At 47.7% G+C, this 18,001-nt stretch overlaps 1 protein-coding gene across 1 annotated transcript in view; it reads left to right on the top strand.

The window, feature by feature from the left end:
* Positions 1–14,647, top strand: part of LOC130110714 (inactive N-acetylated-alpha-linked acidic dipeptidase-like protein 2) — a 402,779-nt gene extending 388,132 nt beyond the window's left edge. The window contains exons 14-15 of the mRNA XM_056277895.1: positions 2,022–2,220; positions 14,398–14,647. Of these exons, the coding sequence (XP_056133870.1) occupies positions 2,022–2,220; positions 14,398–14,647 (449 nt within the window). The remainder of the gene's footprint in view (positions 1–2,021; positions 2,221–14,397) is intronic.
* Positions 14,648–18,001: the final 3,354 nt, after the last annotated feature.

The raw sequence follows: 18,001 nt of genomic DNA, 5'->3' as shown, positions 1-18,001 counted from the left end.
GCAACCCCAAAACATATGAACATGATTTGCAGGAGATTGGTTACACCTTACACAGTTAGGGCTAACGTTTTTGTAAATTTTAGCTAATCTTGCGTTGGTCCAGTGAGCCCTGTGAATGAGTTTGCATTGGATGAGGCCGTGTCGGGCGCAAGTAGAGGTGTGTACCCTTTTGATTGCCTCTACCAATAATTCATCAGGAATTTCCTCACCCACTTCCACCTCCCATGAAGATTTAATATCGTTTAATGAGGTGACCTGTAGAGAACAAATTTGTCTATAGACTATTGGCAGGGTACTTTTCAGAGTAGGAAGGGGGGGGTAAGGAAAGCATCAAACTGTGTGTCACCAAGAAGAGCGGGGAATCGAGGATCCATGCTGCAGATAAAACTCTGGATGTGTAAGTACCTAAAATTACGATGTCTGGGAAGCCCGAATTTGGCTGAGAGTTGCTCAAATGTAGGAAATGTATTATTAGTATAGAGATCTCTGAACCTTTTAATACCAAAGCTAGACCACATTGAGAAGGCACTGTCCACCATAGATGGGGGAGAATCAGAATATTTTAAAAAAGAACATCAAGTATTAATTCATTTTACTGGCAGTAACTTGCGGTTTTGAGCACAGGTTGTTTAGGGCTGTGCGATATGACCAAAATCTCATATCACGATAGCCTACAGGTCATTCATATCACGACAACGATACATGTCATGATATAGCACATTTTCTGTAAATTCAAGGGAATAAATAGTGTATATAAAATGACCACATTGAAAGACCTCATTACATTTTGAGTTATATGCTCGACAAATAAGAGGTACTTACTCATATTTGATTATTTTTCTCCTCATATTTAGAACCTTTGACAAGTTGATTCTTGCATAGGTTGTAAAAGAGGCTTGTGGTGTTTGAGTCTGTTGTGGGGACCGGCGTGCGGCATATTTTGCAAAGTATGGTTTTGTGGTCCGTGTCAGACTTTTCATAGCCAAACCATGTCCATACGATAGAAGCAGCCCCCCTTTTAGGTACAAGCTCCTCGTTTTGTTCTGGCTGGTCGGAGTTACCCCGTTCTGCGTTACCTTCACTGTCCTCCTTTGTATTGCCTTCATGCAAATTTCCTGCCTGCGTCCGTGTTGTGCAAAGAGCAGAAAGGGTCATCCAAATGACGAAAAACATTGCCGTAAAGAGTGGGATTTGCGACACAACAAAATAAACGATCGAGCGATAGAGATTTTCTATCATCACATGATATATGTCGTCATATCGCACAGGGCTGGGTTTATGCATCTTGTAACTCATGCTGACTTGACTGAGTGTTTCACGTCCCCTTTAAGGTTGGAGTTGTGGTGGGGTTACCATTAGGGGAAGGGTTAAGATTCGGGTTAGGGAAATAGGATGTTGCCACATAATTTTTGTCCCCACAAGGATATATAAACAAACATATCTGTGTATGCAGTGGTGGAATGTAACTAAGTACATTTACTCAAGTACTGTACTTAAGTACGATTTTTCCATTTTATACTTCTTTATACTTTTACTCCACTACATTTCGGAGGGAAATATGGTACTTTTTACTCCACTACATTTGACAGCTTAAGTTGATAGTTACTTTGCAGATTTAGATTATTAATACTAATTACATATCAACTAATAATGATATATTTGTTATAGGCTAAGCTACCCAGCAGTATATAAAGTAATTTAAATTAGCTCCACATTTCACAGCTGCAGCATTAATGTGATGAACACGTAATTGCATCAATAATTATAGTCCAATAATATGATACATGATTCTGAAATGGGCCATTCTACATAATGAGTACTTTTACTTTTGCTACTTTACATTTATTGTGATGTTAATACTTTTGTACTTAAGTACGATTTTGAATGCAGGACCTTTACTTGTAACAAAGTATTTTTACACTGTGGTATTGCTACTTTTACTGAAGTAAAAGTTCTGAATACGTCTTCCACCACTGTGTGTGTGTGTGTGTGCATGTGTGTGTGTGCACGTGTTTGTGTAGACAACAGTGCAGCCTCCCCAGCCCTCTTGTCCTCAGCCTCCTCCTTCAGAGACAGAGCTGCTTTCTTTCAGTCGGAGACCATGCGGCCTGCGAATGACCCCAAAGAGCGTGACCCCGCCCACGTCCGCATGCTGAACGACGTACTCCGTGACCTGGAGAAGAGCTTTGTCATCCCTCAGCCCCCGCCTGGGGTGTATAGGTAAGAGTTCACATGGTCGTGATAACAATAAAGGTTGTTCCCAAAGCGCCTTCACAAAGGTTTTAAAACAAAAACAGAATGCAAAAAAATTACAAGTAGACAATTATAGATGACAAAACACTAAGTAGGAGATGTGAACAAGGTGACTTTTTGGGGGGGGGTTGGATTTTTCCCCCTTTTTCTCTGAATTGTACTTGGCCAATTACCCGACTCTTCGGAGCCGTCCCGGTCGCTGCTCCACCCCCTCTGTCGATCCGGGGAGCGCTGCAGACTACCACATGCCTCCTCCCATACATGTGGAGTCGGCAGCTGCTTTTTTCCACCTGACAGTGAGGAATTTCGCCAGGGAGATGTAGCGCATGGGAGGATCATGCTACCCCCCCCCCCAGTTCCCCCTCCCCCCCGAACAGGCACCCCGACCGACCAGAAGAGGAGCTGGTGCAGCAACCAGGACACACACCCACATCCCACATCTGGCTTCCCACCTGCAGACACGCCCAATTGTGTCTGTAGGGACGCCCGACCAAGCCGGAGATAACACAGGGATTCAAACCGGTGATCACAACAAAGCTTTTTGAAGAGGAGCAGGTCCTTCCTCAGTCTGAAGCCACCAAAAGAGTGACTGTTGTTTTTTAGGGATCGTGAGATGAGGAGTACGGCCACACCAACACAGATCAACTTGAAAACCACGTTTTCGCCATCCACAGTACAATACCAAAGAAGTGCTCTGACATTTATCCAATTTGGAAAGTGTTTTCAAAGAGCGCCATTTTTGATGGTTGAAAACACCACAGCTTAGTGTAGATGAGAGGCCAAACTTTTTTTTTTTTTTTGGATTTTTGATTTTGAGATACTTCATTGATCCCTGTAGGGAAATTCTGCTCTGCATTTACCCCATCCTAGCTGTGTAGCTAGGAGCAGTGGGCAGCTGCGGTGCAGCACCCGGGGACCAACTCCAGTTCGTCTTGCCATGCCTCGGTCAGGGGCACAGACAAGAGTAGTAACCCTAACATGCATGTCTTTTTGATGGTGGGGGAAACCGGAGCACCTGCAGAAAACCCACACAGACATGGGGAGAACACATAAACTCCACACAGAGGACGACCTGAGATGACCCCCAAGGTTGGGCAACCCCAGGATTCGAACCCAGGACCTTCTTGCTCTGAGGCGACACCGCTAACCACTGTGCCACCACGCCGCCAGATGTCCAAAATCTCCAAAAATGGAGAGAAAAGATGCAGGTTTGAATTAATGTGGTCAGAGTGGATATTGTGTGACATAGGATTAGCCTCAGAGGAATGGAGCGAGCGGGTAGGGGGTCTACCACCATACTATGTTAAAGATCAGCCATGTAACGCAGTGCGAAACCGTGGACAGCCCTGAAGCTCAATAGCAAGAGTTCGCAGTGTATTTCAGGTTTCATACAGAGCCAATGTAGAGTTTACTTAGAGGTTGCGAGACATGCCACCAGGATCTGGTGTGCGATGCTACAACTTAAGGCTCTCACTCACTATGCAATTTTGGCCATCTTGCATGTTAACTGTATGTCCCACTTTATGATGAGAAAAGGGTAAAATCTTGACACAGCCCCACTTGTCAGACTGTTTGGTTGAACGACACCAAAGGAAGACATTCAAAATGGTCTTGTGCATGAAGAAAAAAAATCTGGAGTGGATTAATGACAAGCACATGAGGTTCAGCAGTCCTCCACCATGCAGCGGAGGCCAAGGCTGAGGTCTCATTCACAGTTTCCTCAAGAAATTGTTGCATTTGCACCCATTTCTCTCTCAGTGACGCCAAACAGGAATGCTGTGGCATACAAATTGAGTTCGTCTTTATGAAGCTGGATCATTACTTGGCCTTGTGACAAATGAGAAGATAATTAATTTCAGCACAGCCTTTGAATTTGCCAATTATTCCTGTTTAGCAGCAATATAAAAAGAGTGCTCCAGACTCGAGATCCCAAGAGACCTCTCAAGAGTTCTTTGCTTTGTCGAACCACATTGAGAAAATGGCTGCCAGGTAGACCATTTTTGATTTTCCAATTGCTCGGAAGAAGATTTAAAAAAAAAAATCGCAACAAATTAAATCAAGTGGAATGACAGTTGACATGCAGTAACACCGAGAGTTTCTTTTAGTGTCTTAATTTCTGTTTCATAAAAGTCACACCGTTCCTTATGTTGGATTTTAGCAACCAAGCGAGCGCTGCCGCCGACTGTCTCCTAGAAGCACTCACTTCAGATTCGAGGAGAATAAATGGGTTACTCTGCTCAGTGTTATTCACAGTTTACGGTGGTAATAGACATGTTAATTGTCCCAGACTGCCATTAGAATCTGAGCTAAAATTAGCCACTCCATCATGCTCAGCAAGCATTAAGGCCTAATGGCACCCATTTGTACATGGAAGTTAGTATTCCTTCACAGGAGCTAGACAATTAGACTGGGATTGTGTAATTGCCTTTCAAAATGTTTACTTTTGACTTTTCTCTTTGTATACTTGGTAATGCCATACGTGCATTATCAGCATCATTGACAGAAATCTATAGTTTGAAAAACCCACTATTAATCCTCATAATCCAGTTTTTATTTGTCCCATGATGCTGATTTTTCTTGTGTTATTTGTGTGTTACTTGTGTGGGCGGTAACTCTTCTGCAAATCCATAATTCTACACTCCAAAGCTTTGAAATAGTTTCTGCAGAATCCCGCTTGCTGCTTAGCTGGCTGCCTGGGCAAGATGAAAATATTTTTTCAGTACACAGTATTCATTTTTGTTTGTTTTTCAGTTTGTGTCTTTCTTGTTTCTTTGCAAATAATTATTTTCTGACATGCACTTGTGATAATAACTGTAGTGAGATTGAGCAAAACCGATGCAAGTCCAGGAATAAGCTGCGTCTGCCCCGCCATGTGAGCATTTCTACAGTGATGTTGTAGATGTTTTATGTGACACATGGACGGTTCAGCAGTATTGAACCACCTCTCCCTCCCATGGGCCAATCAGAATGGGGGAAAAAATACAGTGGTGAGATAAATCATTCCATCAGATGTTGCCAATAGTTAACTGGGGTTGCCTGAGATACCATTCATCACATGGACAAACAAACCGAGAGAATGTGGAGCTCCCCCATGAGTAAAAGAGTTTAACTTGAAAATGCCAGAGCACCGGCGTAATGGGTGGACAGATTTCAACAGCGAAGATGTTATACTCCTTTGTCATAATTATCTAAACTTCATCAGACCTACAATAAAAACACATGACATCATCAGCGGTCACTCGGGATCGAGTATGACCTTCCTCCCTCTGGGTCCTCAGGTGGGCGTAGAGGCCGATCCTGGAGCTGCATAATGGGCGGACGCCTGTGCATGACAGCTTTTTACATGGAGTGGCTGATGTGCCTGCAGCCACCACATGGTCCTTGGCAGGGGGTGACCAGAGTCCAATGGCATGGAGAACCAAGACGATTGGGGACCACCTTCTGTTGCAGCCTTCATCCACCTCCACTGCTGTTGTGACCTGGAGGCATCTTCCGCCGTTGAGGTCTTCATTGGGTCTTTGTTGGATCACGCTTTGTCTGGAACCTCCCTCTTGACCTGTCCCCCTTGGGTGACCCTACCAGGAGCCAAGCTCCGGACAGCATAGCTCTTCTCCACCACGGTGAGGTGGCGATCCAGGAGAAGACATGACAAAACTCCAGTAAATCACCACGTCAACACTGCACAGAAGTTTCTCCGTTTCATCCGCAAGTCAAAGATGTCAACAGGCTCTGAGTGCCGAGACGCATGTTAAGAAAGCCTGCGTGGTTCTTCTTATAATCCATCCTGCCCTGTCATCTGTGTCTCCACAACCCCAACACCATCCCCCTACCATAAAATGCCCCCCCCCATCCCTTTACCCCTGGTGTGTTATGCTCGCCATGGACCAATGCTGCCCCAGGATGGCTCCTGACGTGATGTGGAATCCTTGTCAAATATTAATCACTGTTCCTGATGTGATGTGATTGAATTAGACAGGGCTGTGATTACAAAGGAGAGAGAGAGAGGTGAGAGCAGGAGACATGGCCAGACTGCAGTGAGGAGAAGGGGCTTTGGACTGGAAAAAGAAATTGAAGAAGGAGAAAAGATGTCTTTCCTACCGATATGATGTTTCTCATGGAAAAACTTTTGGACGAAAACTTTTCTCTGCCCTCCTCCCCCAACCTCAACCCATCGTCCCCCTCCCCTTAGCTTACAACAGTATATTCATTACCTTGCTATAAATAAGTCTGTTTTTTTCTCTCTGTTTTCTGCTTCGCACTGCAGCTTGGATGTGTTTCCCCGCAATTATATCCGGCAAATATGTCAGGAAAACCCCTGAGTCAGACTGATGAGTAAAAAAGAGAGAACACCTTGTTTAAGATGAAGGGAGATCAATGAGAGAAAAGGAAGTAGAAACAGACAGAGATGTTATATAAACAAGACGATGCAGCGGAAGAGAGAGAAACATGATAAGGAAGGAGAGTCAAAGGTGGAGAAGAAAGGTGGAGAACAACAGAACTGGCAGATGGGAAGAGAGAGAAGATTTGTCTGGCAGATGCCGATGATGTGACGGACTCGGATGGATGGAGAAACGGGAAGAGAAAAGAGAGAAGGTGATGCGTTGACGGGAAGGAGCTGGATAGTACAGTGCTAATTCAAATGAAGAGCATAAAGGCAAACACCTCGTTGTCATCCGACGTAACGTACCAAGATGCACACAGACACACAAGTGTAGAACGAGTGGGATTTTCCTAAAAATCAGTATATAGACTCATACAAAAATAAACCCTCTCAGGCATCTGGGTAGTATGGCAGTCTATCTCGTTGCCTGCCAACACGGGGATCGCTGGTTTGAATCCCTGTGTTGCCTCCGGCTTGGTCGGGCGTCCCTACAGACACAATTGGCTGTCTGCAGGTGGGAAGCCGGATGTGGGTGTGTGTCCTGGTCGCTGCACTAGTGCCTCCTCTGGTTGGGTGGGGCGCCTGTTCGGGGGGGGGGGACTGGGGGGAATAGCGTGATCCTCCCACACGCTACGTCCCCCTGGTGAAACTCCTCACTGTCAGGTGAAAAGAAGCGGCTGGCGACTCCACATGTATCGGAGGAGGCATGTGGTAGACAGCAGCCCTCCCTGGATCGGCAGAGGGGGTGGAGCAGCGACCGGGACGGTTCGGAAGAGTGGGGTAATTGGCTAGGTACAATTGGGCGGAAAAAGAGGGGGGGGGGCACCTCCCAAAAAAAAAACTCCCTCTCAATCATCACTTATGACCCACTAGATATGTGTGGCGAGTGTCTGTATCTGCAGAGACCCTGCCCTCCATCTGTATATGTTTTTCTCATCTTGTTGTGTACGGGATGTTTCTGGGCATTAAATTTTGGGCAGTGGGACACGATAAAAACGTAGCGACCAGGTGCCAGATCGAGATGGTGAGCACGCATCCGAGCGGTAGCTACAACAATGGCGGACGCAGCGCCAAAAAAACACACATATAGCGAGGTGAAATGCCGACCAGCCAAAGCTCGTTCAAAAACGAGAGTGAATGTGGGGTTGCCTTTCACCCGCTGCCGAGCGCTGAAGAAGAGGATGGGGATGAAGAGCGAACACATCCCGTACCCTGGGATGTGTTCTAGCAGCTGCGGTCAGGGGGCGTGTCCTTCTGGTGTCATTGAGCTGGGGGGGGGGGGCAACTTTGAATGTGTTTATAAACCACAACCAGCAAATCCTACTAGTTCATTAGTCCTACCTTTAAACAAAATCACAAATACACACCCTCCCTCTGCACACACAAACCTATATAAACGCAAAAGCACATGTACATACACGTGTGCTTACCAGCACACACACACACACACACACACACACACACACACACACACACACCCCGGGAGCTGTCAGCGGTGGATGGATGCTCCCATTCTGGTGTGACTGACACCTGGGAGTGGCAGCCCAAGCTTAAACCCAATTAGTTGTGTTTGCGGAGCAGGAGGCGGTCTCCATTAAAGCTAGATGTCGGGCCGCCGGGGGCCAAACCACTCGATAGCAGATGTCTGTAGGTAGACTCGTGGGAAAAAAGACCTTCTTCGTGGTTTTATACCTCCACACAGAATGTTGACGGCAGCCTGGTGGTCAGGGAGGAAGTGGTGTGTCTGACCACTGCAGGGTATTCCTTCTTGGTGTGGTTTGGTTTATCTTTGTTTTCTATATTCATTTTCTTCGTCTGATTAACTACCACGACTTTCATCGGGCCTTCCTTTTTTCTCCCACACAAAAGAGTGGAAAGAGGGCGTCCGGGTGGCATAGTGGTCTATTGCGTTGCCTACCTCGCTGGTTCGAATCCCCATGTTACCTCCGGCTTGGTCGGGCGTCCCTACAGACACAATTGGCCGTGTCTGCGGGTGGGAAGCTGGGTGTGGGCATGTGTCCTAGTCGCTGCACTAGCGCCTCTTCTGGTCAGTCGGGGCACCTGTTTGGGGGGGGGGGTAGCGTAATCCTCCCACACGTTACGTCCCCCTGGTGAAACTCCTCACTGTCAGGTGAAAAGAAGGGGCTGGCGACTCTACATGTATCGGAGGAGGCATGGTAGTCTGCAGCCCTCCCTGGATTGGCAGAGGGGGTGGAGCAGCGACCGGGACGGAGCGGGGTAATAGGCAACTGGGGAGAAAAAGAGGGGGGGGGGGATCCAAAACAAAAAAAGGAGTGGAAAGAAATAATATTCCCAAAAAGGCAAATCCAACCATGTGAAAATGGAGGGAAATGGCTTGGCCTTAGACTAAGCTGGTCTGGTGGCAAGGTGGTCTGAATTGGGCTGAATCCTTATGTATGTTTGTTTGACTATACAACGCGACATCTGTGTGTAGTTTTTTTAAATACTGCAATAACGTTTTCGTAAGCTTAGACAACATCAGGGTGGGTTGACCTCCTTTGGAAGACACACGCTGATGCGACCTTGAGGTGGCGCTGGGAGGCAGGCCGGTGGTATTGACTCGGCCTTATATCTCAGTTGCCTACGGGCTGGGTCGGCGAGGTCACAGTCGACACGCAATCTGCTCCTCTCCGGCCCGGCCTGCAGCCATCCCCGACACGACCCCAAAAAAAAAAAGCAATCTGGAAGATTTATCTGTTGGTTGATACGCAGACCTACTTCATTTATCAACACATGACCAGAATCTACGAAGGACAGAGGTTAGCCTGTGTGTACTCTGGGTGTCATGTTGTTAGTGCTTTAGGGTCGTGTTAGCTGCAACTCTAAAGAAGAAGAAAAATAAGTCCTTGTGTCCCTACCCTCTTTAGTGACCAGTTAGACTTCATGCATGCCAGAGAAAATCGGGACAATCCATCCATTATCCAAGCCGCTTATCCTACGTAGGGTCACGGGATGCTGGGGCCTATCCCAGCAATCATTGGGCGGCAGGTGGGGAGACACCCTGGACAGGCCGCCAGGCCATCACAGGGCAAAATCGTGACAATTTGCCCCTTAATTAACCAGTCCTGAGAATCTGAGCTGAAGTCCTGATTTGTGGCATTGACCTGGACCAGCGGGTTACCTGGTGGTGTGCAGGGTTCACAGACCAGACCTCACAGATACTCCCTTATCGGCTCACCTGATGATTTGGGCAGACAGGAAGTTGCTAGTCACGACGTGTCATCAGGAGCTTCTGCCCTGTCACGTGTGAGGATCAGTGACTACTTCCAGAGCAGACGGCGGCCATAGCCGATGACAGCCATGCTTTATTGTGCGGTAAGGCAGGAGACTGAAAAAATACACAGAAGGAGGAACAAGTAGCAAAACACAAGCGTTCACTCATATTTCTGTTGTATATTTTCTTGAGTCTTGCAGCCCACCTGTGGCTGATTGTCCTCACATTGGGTTGCATGAACTCCTGTGAGATTAGAGGCCCTGGCATCAGTGGTGTGCCAGGAGTCATCAGCAAAGTAATATCAGTTATACTGTTCCCCAGTCGTCTAACGTAAATACAGTAAATACATTTATGACAGAATAAAAAACAACAACACCCGTGCCGTCTCTCATTATGTGGATGATGCTCTACGTTTTCAGAACCGGTCATGATATCTGGATGTCTGCCAGTCTGCAGACATCCAGATATACTAAGGCACATCCAGAAAGAAGGATTGTGGGGGCGTCCGAGTAGCATAACAGTCTGTTCCGTTGCCTACCAACATGGGGATCACCGGTTCGAATCCTCGTGTTACCTCCGGCTTGGTTGGGCGTCCGTACAGACACAATTGGCTGTGTCTGCGGGTGGGAATCCGGGTGTGGGTATGTGTCCTGGTCGTTGCACTAGTGCCTCCTCTGGTCGGTCAGGGGGGAGGGGGAACTGGGGGGAATAGCGTGATCCTCCCACGCACTACATCCCCCTGATGAAACTTCTCACTGTCAGGGGAAAGGAAGCGGCTGGCGACTCCACATGTATCGGAGGAGGCATGTGGTAGTCTGCAAACCCTCCCCAGATTGGCAGAGGGGGAGGAGCAGCGACCGGGATCATTGTATCCAGCCAATTACCCCTCTCTTCCGAGCCATCTTGGTCACTGCTCCACCCCCTCTGCCGATCCGGAGAGGGCTGCAGACTACCACATGCCTCCACCGATACATGTGGAGTCACCAGCCGCTTCTTTAGGTAACACGGTAACGCGGGGATTCGAACTGGTGATCCCTGGGTTGGTATGCAATGGAATAGACCGCTGCGCTACCCGGACGCCCTTTTTCTGTTTCTCTTTTTCTATAGTAATAGAACCGATATTATATTATAGTGCAGTATAGTAGAGTAGGGTATAGTGTAGTATAGTACAGTATAGTATAGTAGGGTATAGTATTGTATAGTACAGTATAGTAGAGTAGGGTATAGTGTAGTATAGTACAGTACAGTACAGTATAGTAGAGTAGGGTATAGTGTAGTATAGTATATGATAGTACAGTATAGTAGAGTAGGGTATAGTGTAGTATAGTACAGTATAGTAGAGTAGGGTATCGTATTGTATAGTACAGTATAGTAGAATAGGGTATAGTGTAGTACAGTACAGTAGAGTAGAGTAGGGTATAGTATTGTATAGTACAGTATAGTAGAATAGGGTATAGTGTAGTACAGTACAGTAGAGTAGAGTAGGGTATAGTATTGTATAGTACAGTATAGTAGAATAGGGCATAGTACAGTACAGTAGAGTAGAGTAGGGTATAGTATTGTATAGTACAGTATAGTAGAATAGGGCATAGTGTAGTACAGTAGAGTAGAGTAGGGTATAGTGTAGTACAGTATTGTAGTGCAGTGTACGTAGTACTGTTTTGACTTTGCTAGAGTGTAACCTGTAGTGGAGCGTTGTGCTTGATCTGACCTCACAGCCCACAGCTTGTGTCTTAACAAATGAAGAATCGCTCCATTTACGCTCCAAGACTCCGTTCAGCCACTTGAAGAGAAATCAATGCGCTGCAGCCCCGACGAGAGCGGCGCTGCACAGTCGCCACCGTCCTGACCTACAAATGACTGCTGCACCACGCCAGAGGCCTGTCTTTGTGTGTGTAGTTTTTGTACTCGTACATTCACTGGTGGGTGTCTGTGTGGTTTGCTTCACGTGTGTGCACACTTTTTGTGTGCCCTACATCTGCGTGACAGCGAGAAGAAGAAATTGATAGGGTATGATTCCCAAATGACGTGTCTCTGTTATCTGTCATGGAAAATAAGGCAGAGGGTGAAAGCACAGCGCCGTTTCATAGCTGGTGTTGGCATGCAGTCTGTCTGCAGATGTCTTATCTGCGTGAGGAAGAGGAGAAAACAATTAAATGTGTAGAGGCACACGGCACGGATTGTGATGTGAATGTGATTGAATGTGACCACCTCCGGTGGCAGTCTGGCTCACACTGGCTGCGTTCCCAGACTGCAGGCCTTAATGCTCAGTTCCAGTGTGTTGCTCAGGTCTGATTTGTTATATTCCTTTTTGAAAGAGACGCATCTGGTATCGGTGTGAACTGACCTTCGTGAAACGACTCAAACAAACAACGACATCTAACTCGTGACGGCACTCGCTACCTTGTTTTTGTTTTTTATAACTGGTTGCCATACGGGGCGGCACGGTGGCGCAGTGGTTAGCGCGGTCGCCTCACAGCGAGAAGGTCCTGGGTTCGAGCCCCGGGGTAGTCCAACCTTGGGAGTCGTCCCGGGTCGTCCTCTGTGTGGAGTTTGCATGTTCTCCCCGTGTCTGCGTGGGTTTCCTCCCACAGTCCAAAGACATGTAGGTCAGCTGAATCGGCTGTACTAAGTTGGCCCTAGGTGTGTATGTGTGTGTGTGCCGTGTGATGGTCTAGCGGCCTGTCCAGGGTGTCTCCATGACTGCTGGGATAGGCTCCAGCATCCCCGCGACCCCGTTTAGGATAAGCGGCTTGGATAATGGATGGGTGAGATATGTGCCCTCAGGTTAAGCTTGCGTAGGGGCGTCTACCCTGAGCAGACCTGCATTCAGAGACCTCGTCGTCTTTCTACCGGTGTCAGTCGGTAGCTTTTCTCAAGCCACAGCATCGATTCAAACAGCCAATCAGGCCGATGTGTTTCAGACGTGCGTTGCATGAACACATGTCGAATATGGATCTGATCTAGGGCCACATCTGGAAACATGCTCTCACGTGTTTTCTAAAAAAAAAAGAGAGTACTATACAATACTATACCCTACTCTACTATACTGTACTATACTACACTATACCCTACTCTGCTATACTGTATCCGGCCAAATACTCCACTCATCTGAGTTGTCCCGGTCACCGCTCCACCCCCTCTGCCGATCTGGGGAGGGCTGCAGACTACGACACGTGGAGTCGCCAGCTGCTTCTTTTCACCTGACAGTGAGGAGTTTCACCAGGGGGACGTCGCACGTGGGAGGATCACGCTATTCCCCCCCAGTTCCCCCTCCCCCCCAAACAGGCGCCCCAGCTGACCAGAAGGAGGCACTACCGACCAAGCCGGAGGTAACACGAGGATTCGAACCGGCGATCCCTGTGTTGTTAGGCAACGGAATCGACCGCTACGCTACCCCGGACGCCCCTTGAGCTGTCATATTGAGGAAAAAGTTGGAATCAGGTCGGATCTGAGGTGAAGTCTGAACAAGTCCATTGTGGTCAGATCACAGCCTGAGTGATGCCCAGCCTGAACAGCGGGCTCACACTGGTGAAACACGACTCCCCCCGGAGGATAGAAACATCGCCCCTGCAGCCAGCAGTTAAATGCAGTGAGACTCATTGTGAAAGTTGCCATTGCCTCCGACTCACAGAACTTTGACACAAAGCCCCCCCCACGGCACCGAACCCGTCCCCCATCGGAACATTCACAGCAGCGGCAAACGAGAGTCCAACAAATTGATGTGTTGTTTTTGTTGCTTCCGAGTCGATTAAAGTGAGGCCATTCGGCAAACTTTTTTGTGTGGTTTTGTTTCGATACATCCTTTCGTTTTTGAGGGCGACAGAGAGACTTCTCGGTTGCGGGTGGGTAGAACACTGGGTACGTCAAACTGCAGACGCCCTGCAGGGAACCACAACACATGCCTATGAATACTAGATCTGAATTCTAAGTTGTTTTGCTTTTTTTTTGTGGAGTTTTTTCCCCCCTTTTTTCTCCCCAATTATACTTTGCCAATTACCCCACTCTTCTGAGCCGGCCGGGTCACACTATTCCTCCCAGTTCCCCCTCCTCGCAGAACAGGCACCCCGACCAACCAGAGGAGGCGCTAGTGCAGCGACCAGGACCCATACCCACATCTGGCTTCCCACCTGCAGACATGACCAATTGTGTCTAGGGATGCCTGACCAAGCCGGAGGTAACACTGGGATTCGAACCGGTGAGCCTGCTGTTGGTAGGCAATGGAATAGACCGCTACGCTACCCGGATGCCCCCTGAATTCCGAGTTCATTAGCCAGGCCATATTTCCAATTACAGATCCGGTGTCCTCGTTTTATGGTTCCCTGTCTTCAGTAGTTACAGTAACAGTGTAGCTAACCCATAAATTGTTACCTGGCAAAACAACTTCCACCACTGAATGATTGACAAGTCAAACCTAGAAGGCTGCTGGTGGCCAGATGTATTGTGGTGTTTAGTCCATCTCTCTCTCCCTCTCTCTCTCTCTCTCCCTCTCTCCCCCTCTCTCTCCCTCCCGCTCCCTCTCCCCCAGGAACCTGTTATACAGCCTTCCAGGAAAAACACCCAACTTCTCCATCCTGCGCTTCCCGGCAGAGGTGCTGTGCCGCGGCGGTAATGTGACCAGCGAAGCGGTCAGAGACGATGCGGAGTGGCGGGAGGAGCTTCACCCGAGCTCGCTGAACCGCTCTTTGGCCCTCATCCTCAAAGCCGTCCAGTCAGCCGAGCGCCTGGTCACCTTTGGTCTGGACCTGTTTGAGAACAGCTCAAGTGACAAAAAATGACCCTAGACAGCGAAGACACTGGAAAAACACTGGGTAAAAAAAACAAAAAAAAACTGGCCGTGACTAAAACACTCGAATGCTGATTGGACAACAATAAATTTAATGGTTTTCTCAAAGTGACCCCCTGTCCCAGACAGGCAAGTTTGTTTTAAAGCTTGTCTGCTCCTTGTTAAGTAAATTGTGGTACATTTTATGCAGTGAAGCCTCAAATGAACTAATAGTAAACCCGACTCCCCTTACTCAACCCTGCTGCCATTGGATGAGACATAATTAATAACTAAATAATGAGGATGTGATGTAATTTTAGGAAACACTTAAACTCGGTTTTTTTCTCTTAAAAAATAAAAACAAAAGTCTAAATAAGCTTTGAATGCGCTCCTCAACAAATAACAAACCTGTTTACGGGAAACTGAAAAGAAAATGTAGACACCCCCCCCCCCGCTGGTGGTGAAAAGCTGAAGTAAACCTGTAAGATAAATAAATCTGATTTGCGTCTTTGCAGACGAGGCCTTGGGAAAATCCTCACTTGGTCCCCATGCAGTTAGGACGATGCTCCACTGTTATTATAACAGTCTGTCATCCCTGTCCGCTGACTGTAAGAGGCTGAGATGGGATCGTTGTTATTGCCAACAGCAGTAAAGGCCGACCTGTACACACACACACACACACACACACACACACACACCCCCGGCAAAGTCCACAATGGGCCATCTGGCTCCGTATCGTTAACTTAAAGAGTAATGAAGCGGCCTTCCCCTCAGCCATGGGACTGTATTAGCCTCTTTAAAGAAGAAGAGCGGTGTTCAGTCCTGCTACCTGGTAACCCGCAGGCCCGCCGTGCGGCCCGGCTGAAAAGTGTGCAGAGCAGACGGCTTCGAGGGGGGTGGTTGACACTGCAGCACACAGTGGCCACGGCTGGATGACTTGACATGCCTTATGCACCGCGAGACCCTTCCTCCGTATCGGCACTCCCTCCATCCTTCTCCTCCCGGTCCCATCCGCCTCTTATTTTACCCCGTCTTTCCTACGCTCTCCTCCTCCTCTCTCGCTCTCTGCCACTCTTCCTATCTGCCCTCTTCATTTCCTCCTCTTTAATTCCTCCTTCACCCCGTCGGTTCCTTCCTCTCATTTTCTCCTCGTGTGAGCAGAAATATTTCAAGTCCTTCCTTCCAGCGAGCGTACAGTAAGATGTGGCCTGTTCGCAGCTCCAGGTTAACCTAGGGCAGAGCTCAGCCTAATGGGCTGGGTAATGGGGACAGAATCTGGGACAGGAAATGGAGGATGTATCTCTCTCGCTCTCCCCCGCTCACGCTCTCCCCCTCCCCCCACAAACTGCTTAGATTACAGCACCTTAATTCATGTAGATATGAAATGATAAATGACTCGTGTTTGCCCCGTTCACAAGCTCTCGGCACAGAGCGCTCCATTTCGAGTTTCTTTTCCAAAGTGACACTTTGCTTTCCCTTAGCCGCGTTTAAATCCGTATACCCGGCAGTGAATGCTGCGTGTGATCGTTTCGGTTTATTTTCATACTTAATGACATTTTACAGACCTGCGATAATGAGAAAACAATTTTGTGATTAAAAACTTGGCAACTTTTGTAGCTAGGTAAGCTGTGTGTGTGTGGCGGTGGAGCTAAAGCTAAATGTAGCGCGGTAGATTACAAAGACCGGTCCCTCATTCTGTCGTAGAGAAAACTTACTTTATTCTCATGTGTCTTACATAGGAACCGGGTTGTGATTCTGTCATATGGTCCCGCCTTTGCTGTGTCCTGATGAGTCGTCTGCACCGGCCTGCCGTGTCCCGTGGTAGGATGGGATGGGATGCGGTGCGCCGCGGTACGGCTTTTTAACGTCTTTTCTCAACACTGGGTCGTTTTTTTTACAGCTGTCACCTTCTAAAGGGTTTTTTTTTTAAATTTTAAACAAAGTCACTGATACAGGATGTCACCAGCCTCTTTCCCACCCGGCTTCGGAAAAATCCATTTCAGTTCGTCTTTATGATTGTAGTCCCAATCTAGGAATGTTTTTTTAATGATGAAGTATTTGAATGACTTTGGTGATTTTCTTTTTTGATATATATATATATAATTTCAGGTTTCGGGTCAGCCATACTATGTGGAATTTTGCAGCAGCTGTTGTCAATTGTTTATGAATGTGACGTAGCTAAATGTTTTTATTCTTAATCCAGCCTTTTCAAGCGAACGCGGGCTGCTTAAAAAACAAAACCGAAAGAGTCCCTTCAGGGATTACAATTTTAATAAAGCTTTAAATCATGTGCCTTTGTCGGAAACTGATGAATGCTTTAATATTGGAAATTGCAATCGATGTCAGTTAGCAAAAAGAAAAAAGTAGTGTCAGTAGTTTTTACAGCTCTTCATTAGAAGTGAAGACCTACCCACTCCGCCACTGCCACCCACTGCTGAAACGCTGGCCTGCTGGTATTCAAGTTGTTTCTGCTTTTACTGGGTCTCAGTTCACTGATGTGAGGAACTTCAGAGAAACCACACACACTCAGCTTTGATACAGACGGTCTGTGTGGTTAACGGACATTTTCAGTGTTGAGACATTGTTGTGAAATCTTTCAGTCAAAGCTGAGCCGTGCTTTGGGCTACAGGCCGTGAAAGTGGGGGGAAATTTTATTTTCCATTTTAAAGTCTCTAGGTGCAATCTAGGTAAAATTGTGTTTGGCCAAAGTAATTCTGAGTCAGGGCTTGATGTCGATGGAGAGACACAACGTCTGCTGCAGAATTATTATTATAAAATCAACCGGTGCAACATTTGAATTACACGGTAACTTGGAAATTTGATTACTTCGAGAACAGCAAAACCAAAGGGATGAAATACCGGCAATTTAGGGCGTCCGGGTGGCGTGGCGGTCTATTCCGTTGCCTACCAACACGGGGATCGCCAGTTCGAATCCCCTTGTTACCTCCGGCTTGGTCGGGCGTCCCTACAGACACAACTGGCCGTGTCTGCGAGTGGGAAGCCGGATGTGGGTATCTGTCCTGGTCGCTGCACTAGCGCCTCCTCTGGTCGGTCGGGGCACCTGTTCGGGGTGGGGTGGGGGGGGGCTGGGGGGAATAGCGCGATCCTCCCACGCGCTACGTCTCCCTGGTAAAACTCCTCACTGTCAGGTGAAAAGAAGCGGCTGGCGACTCCACCTGTATCGGAGGAGGCATGTGGTGGTCTGTAGCCCTTCCCGGATCGGCAGAGGGGGTGGAGCGGTGACCGGGACGGCTCGGAAGAGTGGGGTAATTGGCCGGATACAGTTGGGCAGAAAAAAAGGGGGGATGGGGGGGGGGTTAAAAAAACAAACATATACCAGCAACTTGATTCCTATGTGATGCTTTTC

This window comes from Lampris incognitus, chromosome 3 (genome assembly GCF_029633865.1).
Source record: "Lampris incognitus isolate fLamInc1 chromosome 3, fLamInc1.hap2, whole genome shotgun sequence".
NCBI classification, from domain to species: domain Eukaryota; kingdom Metazoa; phylum Chordata; class Actinopteri; order Lampriformes; family Lampridae; genus Lampris; species Lampris incognitus.
The sequence above is the reverse complement of the archived record's forward strand: the minus strand, read 5'-3'. Positions and strand labels throughout refer to the sequence as shown.